Source organism: Myotis davidii, unplaced genomic scaffold (assembly GCF_000327345.1).
Source record: "Myotis davidii unplaced genomic scaffold, ASM32734v1 scaffold333, whole genome shotgun sequence".
NCBI lineage: Eukaryota > Metazoa > Chordata > Mammalia > Chiroptera > Vespertilionidae > Myotis > Myotis davidii.
In genome coordinates, this window is record NW_006285266.1 from 1,960,106 (window position 1) to 1,971,414 (window position 11,309).

The window sequence follows — 11,309 nt, forward strand, 5'->3', positions numbered from 1 at the left end:
GAGTGAAATATTTAGGGTGGGCGAGCAGATGGCCCTGCAGCTGGCGCCCGTGAAGGTCCAGGCCACGTGGGCGTAAACACGCGTGAGCCGCCCTGTTCCCGCGCCCGGAGTCAGCCTGGGCGGCCCCAGCCTTGGACGTGGGTGGAGCCCCCCCCCGAGCCCCACCCCGAGCTGTCAGTCACCTGCGTGCCGCAGATGGGGTCCTCGCACAGGTACACGCCCGGGGACTGGCCGTCCTGCAGGCTGCCCGTGGCCACCTCGGCCAGCAGGTCCCGCAGCTTCTCCTCCTTGCCCCACACCTCCACGGCCGAGATGCGCACGGAGAAGCGGGCGCCGGTCTTCTCCTTGCGCTCGTTGATGAGCCTGAAGAGCCAGGCGATGGCGCAGGGGATGATGCCCAGGCTCTGCGTGGAGTCGTCTCTCCCGATCATGGTGTAGGACTTGCCTGGGGGGTGGGGGGTGAGATGGCGTGTGAGTGTCCAGGCGTCACTACAGTCTCAGGATGGGTGCCGAGGAGGCAGGAGGCGGGAGGGGAGAGAGGAGATGACGGTGAGTGAGATGGTCAGCATTGGCGACAATGACAAAAGGCCACTTCCTGGCACTTCTGATGAAATGGCTACAGTGAAGACCGCAGAGCCCTGGCAGGGCACGAGACTGAGTCACCAGGTACCTCCAGGAGGACCCCATGGCCACACGCGCCCCAGCTCTGCACTGTCTTACCCAGAGGGGGAGGCAGGGACTCCTCGCTATTCCTGGGCGTCATCTCACCACCCACCTCCTCACACTCCATCCCCCCGCAGGCTCAATGCTGTGCGTCTCTTTACAGCGTGAGCAAAGCCCATTAAACCTGGTCACGGCTCTGATCAGAGATGGAGAAGAGAAGGGGCGGTGGAAGGGGCTCTCTGCTCCGGCTGGACCTGCCCTCCAGCACCAGGGCCCCTGGCGGCATCTCGGCCAAGGGACACTTCTTACTAACCCCCAGCCTGAGGGGTGGCCTGTGAGCAGGCGGCCACGGGTCAGGGTGGAGGAGGCACCTTGGAGTTCAGCTGCCTCCCTCCCAGGTGCATGGCAGGCTGTGGTGGGCTGGAGGGGGGAAGTGAGGCCGCCAGAACCGACGACGATGGGGCAGCTGTGGCCTGGGCTCCACTTGGAGCTGCTCCTCTGACGGTTACGTCAGCTCCACCTCCAGCCCCCACCCTCCCGGCAGCCCCCGCTCAGGGAGGGTATGTTGTCCTCTGGCTTTCTGGGCATAAGCCTGACCTGGACCAATGGGAACACCCACGGCTCCCCTGCTCATCTCCTGAACTCGAGGGCTTTTCCAGATGACGGGGATCCACGCAGAATGGAAATCTCATCTCGGAGGCAGAGATGCTCATTCGGGGTCATTTAACTTGGCACCCAGGGGACGGCCTCTGCTCTCGCCTGAGGACCGGACGGTGCAGCGGGAGGAGCAGGGTGAGGGGACCCCAGGAGCAGCGCACGGGGAGCTCAGCCTCACTCACCCAGCTTGGCGTGGCCGAAGCAGAACACGCAGCCGTCCGCCCCGTTGACCACGGACTGGATCACCTCCGCCACGGTCCCAGCGCACACCTCCGCCTGCGGACACAAAGGAGAGCGCGGTGAGTGGGCCTCGCTGGCGGACATAAAGGAGCCGGCTCTCCCGGGCTGGGGTCACGGACCTCCCGGAGTGCAGACCAGCAGGAGCCGTGGAGGGACAGGAGCTTCATGGACCTCACGCCCGCCCCTGCTGCTATTCTGGCCTCCGGACGAGGCATTAAACTTTCTATTTGCTCTCTGCTAACTAGATCCTTCCTTACACACAAACACGCTCAGACACACATACACACTCACACACATACACACTCACACACACGCACTCGCACGCACACACGCACACACAATCACACACACAGGCAAACACACGCCCGCTCACACACACGCACGCACAGGCACATGCACGCGCACACAAAGGCACACACATGCATGCACTCACACACACGCACACATGCACAGGCACGCACACAAGGTCACACGTGCACACACACACTCACACACATACACACGCTCACACACATACACACGCTCTCACACACACACATACACACGCTCACACATGCGCTCACACACACACACGCTCACACACACATACACTCACACACACACAGACACATACACACACTCACACACACACATACACACGTTCACACACACGCACTCACACACACACATTCACACTCCGCAGACCAGCAGGAGCCGGGGAGGGGACAGGAGCCGTCATGGACCTCACGCCCGCCCGACACTATTCTGGCCTCCGGACAAGGCATTTAAACTTTCCATTTGCTCTCTGCTAAGTAGGTTCTTCCTTACACACACACAAGCTCACATGCACACGCACTCTCTCACACACACACACACACTCACACACACATACACACGCTCACGCGCACACGCCCCCCCCCACCTCCTTATAAACCGGGCCAGCCTTTTAGAGGGGAAGGGTGACCCGCCACTTCAGGAAGGTGACCGTGCACACCCCCCCGCCTTATAAATTGGGCCAGCCTTTTAGAAGGGAAGGGTGACCCGCCACTTCAGGAAGGTGACCTTGAGAATCACTGTCATTCCAGTCTAAGCAGGCGGTTGGTGATGTCTGCATTCTCTCCCCATCTCCCTCCTCTTTCTCAATCCTTCTTTTCAGCCTTTGCTTTCTTTCTGTACCCGTACAGTCAACGTATACAATTCCCCCACAAATAAAACACGCTAATCCTAAGACAGGAGGGGGGGGTCAGGGAGAGGGGGGCAGCAGGGGGGCAGGCTCCTGAAGACCCTGTGCATCTCCCACTAACACTCCTGCGCTGCGCCCTGTCACCCCTAGGGCCTCGGTCCCTTCTGGGGACCACGCAGGAGCTCCGGGACACACCCTGGTCGGGCCAAGCTCACAGCAGCCGGGGACCAGAGGGATTCGCTCTGCCCGCCGCCTTCCTCTCCATCCCAGCGCGGAGCCAGATCTCTCGGGAGCATCCGGGGGCTGCGCGAACCCAAGGCTGCTCTGCAGCCAGCGCCACGGCCTCCGGTGGCGTCGGGAACCGCGGCCTCGCCATGAACGGGCTGTCCAGCGCCAGGTCGCCGCGGCACCGAGAACCAAGTATTCAGAGCGCAACCTGCTCTCCCGGCCCAAGATGCAAAGCCACACTCCCAGCAGCTGTGGCTGTCCCGGTGTCGCCAGGGCAGCCCTGCTGGGGGCACTGCCAGGGGAGGAGGGCCGGACGGGGCTGACAGGGGTGGGGACCCCAGGATCCATCACACCCCCGGGACCTGGGCCCTGCGAGCCGGGGGCTGTAGAATCTCGGTGGAATTTGCCAGAGGCTGAGCGACTCTGCCTTCCTGGGACATGGGGGCAACAGAGGCTGGAGGCTGAGAGCCCCCCCATCTATCCCCCAGATCAACGGCACGGACGCGAGGTCAGCAGGGAGCATGCAGGCTGCGTGTGGACGACAGGGCATAGAGGAGGCAGGAGGGGCCTCCACGCACAGGACAGGACGAGTCCCTGCCCTGTGTCCACCGAGAAGTGTGGCAAGTGACTGTCCACCTGGGGTTTGTTAGGAGCTGCCCGCAGCCCCTGGGGCCACAGGCTGCTTTCCTGGGGCCCAGAGGTGCAGGTGTCCCTCCTGAGCCCAGAGCGGGGAGGGCCCAGGCCCCAGGCAGCCCTGCTCTCCCACAGGGGAGCCCTCTCCACCCTCCTGCAGGCCCGGATCTGTCCCCTCCAGGCACCTATGATGGTGTCAGGAGGCGGGGACTCTGGGAGGCGATGAGGTCATGGGGTGGAGCCTCGTGAATGGGATGAGGAGAGAAGACCCCAGGCTCTGGGTCCCTTCCACCCTGTGAGGTCACAGCCAGCCGCTGTCTATGAACCAGGAAGGGGCTCTTGCCAGACACTCTGAGCTCAGACTTCCAGCCTCCAGAACGTGAGAAATGCATTTCTGTTGTTATGAGCCACCCAGAGGGACTAGGTCCCCTCCGCGAAGCCAGACCAGCAGGGCTGCCCCGCCGCGACAGCCACGGCCACTGAAGGACATAGGCTGCTAATAAAGGCAACAGGAGCAAGAAGGTTCTGTCATTGCTTAGGGTCAAGAAGCTGGTGTCCTGCCCTGCCGGGGTGGCTCAGTAGTTGAGCGTTGACCCTTGAACCAAGAGGTCATAGTTCGATTCCTGGTCAGGGCACATGCCTGGGTTGCAGGCTGGATCCCCAGTGTGCGGCCTGCAGGAGGCAGCCGATCAATGATTCTCTCTCATCACTGATGTTTCTCTCCATCTCCCTCTCTCTGAAATCAATACAAAAATATTTAAAACATTTTGTTTAAAAAAAGCTAATGTCCTTAGAGAGGAGAGAAAGCACAATTCATCGCTGTCTGGGCCGCTCAGGGCCCCTGCAGACCCACAGGCCGGTAGCCAGGCCTTGGCAGAGCCCGCCTCGTGCACCGCCGGCTTCCCTGCTGTGGGGGCTCGAAGGGCACTCGCCCAGGAGGCTGGGGCTGGCCACGGGCAGCAGCTCGACGTCAGGGGCAACAGTGATGACTGAACAGCAACAGCAGCTCACGTGTGCTGGGCACTGACTAGGTCAGTGATGGCGAACCTATGACACAGAGGTGACACGCGAACTCAATTTTTTTGGTTGATTTTTGTTAAATGGCATTTAAATATATAAAATAAATATCAAAAATATAAATCTTTGTTTTCCTATGGTTGCAAATATCAAAAAGTTTCTATATGTGACACGGCACCAGAGTTAAGTTAGGGTTTTTCAAAATGCTGACACACCGAGCTCAGAAGGTTCGCCATCACTGGACTAGGTTCTAAGTCTCCCGTGTGCATTCATTCCACAAACCAACACAGCCTGAAGGAGGTGCACTTTGGCTCCGTCTCCATCCACAGATGGGGACACTGTGACTGTCTACGGACACGCTGCTGGGACACATGGGTGAATGACAGGTGGTCACAGATAAACCCCCGACAGAGCTGGACACACAGAGGTCCAGGGGAGGGGCTGGGAAAGACGCCCGCGCAGGGAAGGGGTCATGAACAAGACGTCAGCCCCGAGTCCCAGTTTCCTCATCCGGATGTGAACAAGCAGTGCCTCCCTTCCGACACCAGAGCCTTCTGGGAAGATGAGTGGGTCAAGTTAGAGGAAACTTCTTGACACTGGATTTTCTCGAACTGTCACCGATGCTAATGTTGGAAATGTTAGCAAACATTAAGCATCTAAAGAGAATGCTCTGTCCCATCGAGCATGCGAGCTCTGAACCGAGCATGAGTGTAAATAAAGACTAGCAAGAAAGGTGCCTTTCCCTGGAATGAATCTGACGTGCACTTGTAGTCCGAGCTGAGTTCAGGGTTTGCGTTGGAATTCTTACAACTTGGGGAGATCTGCTTGGAAAGTGTTCGCTGTGTTATTTAAATGATTTGTGGGCCATTTGTTGGACCCACTGTCAGGTCTAGATGGGGGAGCCCAGGGGGTGGTACAAAACACAACCTATGCAAGGAAGAGGGAAACCATAGAACTTCTTCATGGAGCACGTTGTCTCTTCGTGGCAAACACTTTGGGGAAAGCACAGGTTCGGCTTGTGGACGAACGGAGCCCACAGCACGGGCCCCCCACCAACGCCCGTGTGGACATCACGTCTTCCGGCACCAAGACGCACGTGGAGGAAAGTAACAGGAAGTGCAAATGGCGGCCAGAATGTCCCCGCTTCTAGAGGCTATCGGCCACCCTCCTGCACACTGTCGTGTGTAAGTGTTGGAAAGCGCTGGGCGTTTATCATGGAGGCGCAGGTGTCTGGTGTGAAAATGCGGGCTCAGCAGGCCACTGCATCCCTACAGCCTGGGTGCAGTCTCTACGAGAAGGTTCAGTTGCTCCAACTCATTGCACAGGAACTGCCCCAGATGGTGCAGCTAATCTCCCATCAGACATCTGCTCCTGCCGGGATGGGCTCCAGAAGCGTGGGTCTGGCAATCCTGGCACCCTGAGCTCCCAAGATTATAGTCAGAGCGATAAACAAAAATGGCCACAATTCCCGACCCGTCCGTGTGTGCATGCCCCTGGCAATGTGACTGTGCAGCCCCTCCAATCAAGAGGCGGAGTCTCTTCCCCACCCCTCAAACCTGGGCCAATGGGACATGCACAAGAGCTGGGCTTCCATTCTGAACCTGGGCCTAAGGGCTGCAGGCTGGGGCCATGCCACGGCCACGAGAGCAAGTCCAAGACGAGACGATGTGGAGGGAGACCAGGTGACCAGCCAAGGCCGTTCCAGAACCCCCCAAGCACGTGACAGCATCCAGCCTAGCTCAGCAGAGCTGATCACAGACACAGAAGTGAGCCAAGCTGGGAGCAGGAGGACGCTCAGCTGACCGACTCATGAGCAGCAGTAAACGCTTATCGCTTTAAGCTGCTGAATCTTAGGGTGGTTCGTAACGCAGCAATAGCTGACTGGTTCAACAGCTACCCCTACCCCCTCTTCGCCCCTCTTCCTGTCCACTCCACAGGTCCAGGCCACAGGACTGCATGCCAGCCTCAGTTTCCCTGCCTGTGCTCCAGTTCCCCGTCAGGACTGTAGACCGGCCTCCTATAGCTTCTAGGATCCTGCCTAAATCTAACCCAGCTCCCGGAAATGCTTTTCCCCTCTTACACACCCACTCCCAGAGGTGGGGGCGGGAGCGGGGTCCTAATAGGTCTCCAGGGTGTGGTCCTGAAACTTCCAACTCTCTCCACCACCACCCGCTTCCGGGCGGCACCCACTGGCTGGCTCGCCCCTCCTTCTCCCCAGGGATCTGTCTTGTTGAAATCCTGGCACAGTGGTCCTGCCCACAGTGTAACTCCAGTTACTCAAAAGAACGGACTGTCCAATGGAGCCCACTTGGGCTCTCGTAGGTGGAGGGCGCTCTGGGTGCCACCTCCAGCGTATGGGTCCGGGAACTGACTGGGCACTGCCTGGCCCTGGGGAAGGGGGGAGGGGGAGGGGGGTCCGCACCCACCTGAGAAGCGTCCTGCGGGAAAACCGCGTCAAAGGCGAACATCTTGGGAGGCACCTGGCTGCCTCTCTTCTGGAAGGTGCTCTGACCGCCGCACGCCAGGGGGTCGTACAGCGTGACCTGCTTCTTGCGGGGGTCCACCTTCAGGAAGGAGCTGGACTCGGAGGTGTCACGGGCCAGCGTGGAGCAGATGCGCAGCATGACCTTCACCTGTTAGGGAACAGGGAACGGGACAGGCGTGGGCTGAGGTGCATGGAACACGCATGGGCCCTTCACGTGATGAATGACGATGTGCCCGATGACCGCAGCACCAGCCTCCGTGGGCTGTGGGGGAGCAGGTGCATTTACAATTGCCGGGCGGCCTATGCGGCGTGCCCTGGGCTTATTACAGAAACCGCACGGCAGGCTCTTTGCCCCCCTATTCACATAAAGCGGGAAGAGCGCGCCCTGGTGCCCAATTACGTAGGAGAAAAGGTAGCCCGACCGCCACCTCTCGGGGCTGGTGTCTTCCCCGAAGCGAGCAGATCAATGAGCCCGGACATAAAAGTTAGCTCCGCGATTTGCTCCTCGCCTCCGCACGTCGGGCCTCGGAGGAAAACCCACATGATTAGTGTCATCGTTAAGGGCCTGTGCAGTGACCGGCCTTTCATGCAGCGTTTGAAGTGTGTTCCAACGGAGCCGCGAGGAGAGGTTTGTTTGAGCTGGTATTTGGGGTCCCATTAAGTGAACGCATGGAAGTCGCCTCTTCAGGGCACAAAGGCACATCTCAGAGGGGGACTGACCCACGCCTGGCAACGGCACATGGACATCGCCAGGGCTCATGACCGGCCCCCTCCCCACGGCCAAACGTGCTACCTATGGGAACGCCCACCTGCCCTGGGCCTGAGCTGAGCGGAGTCGAGCTGAAGCCACACACGCAGCTCTGGAGACTCGGGTCCTGGGACAGGGACAGCGCTGACGCCCTGACCAGCTCTCTGTTAAGATGCTAATTCAGTCCAATGGTGTTGAGCACCTACTATGTGCCAGGCACCAGCCTAGGCATGAGGGCTGCAAAGACACGCGATACCTAAGGTGGCAGGGCAGACAGACCATTTCTATGACAGGATGGGGCCCATCCTGAGCCTGTGCACTGATGTCTAAGTTCACCGATTTTTAAATTTTTTTTAATATGTTTTCATTCATTTCAAAGAGAGGAAGGGAGAGGGGGAGAGAGACAGAGAAACATCAATGATGAGAAAGAATCATCGACTGGCTGCCTCCTGCACACTCCCCTCCGGGAATCGAGCCCACAACCCGGGCCTGGACCCTGAACAAGAATCGAACCGTGACCTCCTGGTTCATAGGTTGGTGCTCAACCACTGAACCACACCGGCTGGGCAAAGTTCACCGATTTTTTAACAAACAGCTTAGTAGAAACTGGTCAAGGCGAGGTCAGATCACCTAACCAGAAAGTCCACTTGGCATTATTTTTGCCTCCATCCCAGCAGTCCTGGGATTACCTTTAAGCCTTACATGTCTATTAAGTTCCTGAAACGTGTCTCCCAGGCAAGTCATGGCCAAAAAGAAGATTCCTCAGAATCCACCAGCCGGAGGCGTGATGGGGAGAGCAGAAGTGAGGCTGCCAGAGGGACTCCACATCCTAGGGAGTCCTGCACCTGCTGGGACAGAGCAGCCGACCTGCAGAGCACATTCACCACTGACACCCGTCCGGGGCCTGCTTCCCTCCCCGGGGACGGGGCAGCGACAGGATGCTGGTGTCCTCACGTGACTGTGCGCCCTGGGAATGCCGGCCGTCCTGTGGCTCACGGGAGACGCTGCCTCCGATGGGAGAGCCCAGGGTCCCAGGCCCTGCCTGATGGCAGCTGAGAGCGAGTGGAGACGCAGCACCCTGTGGCCCTCAGTGCAGACCAGGAGGCCTTCCCTGGTTCGAGGTATTTGGGGGGGATTCAGCTCTTGAGGGAAAAATGTGGAGGGACATCAAAGGGTCCATTGTAGCTCATGAGCGCATCTCCTTTCTTACAGGCTCCGGGTGTAACGGCCCTGCAGTGAAGGAGAAGCCAGGAGACTGGGTTCGAATCCAAGCTTCACCACCATTGCGTGGCTGCGTCATCTAAGGCGTGGGCCTCGGTTTCCTTATCCCCAAAATGGGCCTGCTGCGCCACCGCCCTGGAAGGGCATTTGTGAAGAAACAATTAAAGAGCCCGGCCGGCGTGGCTCAGTGGTTGAGCGTTGATCTATGAACCAGGAGGTCACAGTTCGATTCCCAGTCAGGGCACATGCCCGGGTTTCAGGCTCGATCCCCAATGGGGGGCGTGCAGGAGGCAGCTGATCCATGATTCCCTCTCATCATTGATGTTTCTATCTTTCTCTCCCTTTCCTTCCTCTCTGAAGTCAATAAAAATATATTTTTAAGAGAAACAAAGACAAGTAAAGCAGCATACAAATGTAAAATAATGTTCTAAGAAGGAAGGAAAGAAAGGGGGAGGGAGGGAGGGAGAGGGGGGAGAGGGAGAGAGAAGAAAGGGGAAAGGGGAGAGGGAATTTTTATTCCTTTCTCTATCAAATGACTGACATCAGAAGCCTTTCTCCTAAACTTAATTTTAAAAATTAAAGCAAAATATCATTGAACGCACACACAAATCCGCGGCACAGAGAGCAGATGACCCCTCCTCCCCCAACGATAAAATCAAAGGCTACACGTCTGCGGCCTGTTTGTAAAGGCGAGTCATCCACGTGAAACCTGCTCTGAGCAACTGAAAGGGAAGTGAGTTCTTCCCTTATTTTACTCCTTCTTTTCTGTCCTGATCAGACGTGATCGATGTGCTCACAGTGTCTGCTTAGGGTCCATCAGTCACTTCAGGGGAATTCTCCAACCGTTCCACGTAAGGTGACGGAGACACTAAACTTTAAACTCACTCCTCCATGTGTGCTCCTCCCGGCACACTCGCTTTTCTGGTCAACCAAGACATTAGCAGCCCTCCCCGTCCTCAGTGCTCAGGACAGGCCGACAGAGCTACTGGGAATGATTTAATAAAGTGCGGTGACGGGCAATTCCCAGGCCTGATTTAAAGAGCCCTTTCCTCTTCTGATATAATTAATGTACGACTCCATGCTAGCCCACCATGGGCACACTGGGCCCCACTGCTAGCCCACCATGGGCACACTGGGCCCCACTGCTAACCCACCATGCTAGCCCACCATGGGCACACTGGGCCCCACTGCTAACCCACCAGGGGCGCACAGCACCCCACTGCTAACCCACCATGGGCACACTGGGCCCCACTGCTAACCCACCAGGGGCGCACAGCACCCCACTGCTAACCCACCATGGACATAATGGACCCCACTGCTAGCCCACCATGGGCACACTGGGCCTCACTGCCAGCCCACAATGGGCACATTGGACCCCACTGCTAACCCACCATGAGCACACTGGACCCCACTGCCAGCCCACCATGGGCACACTGGACCCCACTGCCAGCCCACCATGGGCACACTGGACCCCACTGCCAGCCCACCATGGGCACACTGGACCCCACTGCCAGCCCACCATGGGCACACTGGACCCCACTGCCAGCCCATGCACCCCAGCCCTTTTTTCTTGTCCAGCCGTGGGCAAACTACGGCCCGCGGGCCGGATCCGGCCCGTTTGAAATGAATAAAACTAAAAAAAAAAAAAGACCGTCCCCTTTTATGTAATGATGTTTACTTTGAATTTATATTAGTTCACACAAACACTCCATCCATGCTTTTGTTCGGGCCCTCCGGTCCAGTTTAAGAACCCATTGTGGCCCTTGAGACAAAAAGTTTGCCCCCCCCCCCGACCTAGTCAGAACTTGGATGGAGATCCTGACTAGAGAACCTGGCTGGAGATCCTGGTTAGAACCAGGAGAGAGAAACCTGGCTATGATGATCACCTGAACGCTGCCTCCGTGTCATTCCTTCTTCGCCAACTCCGTCCACGCCATTGGGAACCCCTGGACCTGCTGGGGCTGGACCCCAACACTCGCCCACCTTGATCACACTGGACCCCACTGCCAGCCCACCATGGGCACACTGGACCCCACTGCCAGTCCACCATGGGCACACTGTACCCCACTGCCAACCTACCATGGGCACAGGGGACCCCACTGCCAACCCACCATGGGCACAATGCACCCCACTGCCAACCCACCATGGGCACACTGCACCCCACTGCTAACCCACCATGGGCACACTGGCCCCCCTGAATGAGACCCCCCCCTTTAACTTACCCAATGTGCCTGCCTAACATGACAGGAGAGAGA

The 11,309-nt window shown here is 58.2% G+C and overlaps 1 protein-coding gene across 1 annotated transcript in view; it reads right to left on the reverse strand.

The window, feature by feature from the left end:
- The window catches only part of LOC102774633 (kinesin-like protein KIF26B), a 70,056-nt gene that overhangs the window by 48,212 nt on the left and 10,535 nt on the right, over positions 1 to 11,309 (reverse strand). The window contains exons 4-6 of the mRNA XM_015558960.1: positions 7,027 to 7,233; positions 1,503 to 1,596; positions 183 to 445 (exon numbers count right to left, since the gene is read on the reverse strand). Coding sequence (XP_015414446.1) covers positions 183 to 445; positions 1,503 to 1,596; positions 7,027 to 7,233 — 564 coding nt within the window. The remainder of the gene's footprint in view (positions 1 to 182; positions 446 to 1,502; positions 1,597 to 7,026; positions 7,234 to 11,309) is intronic.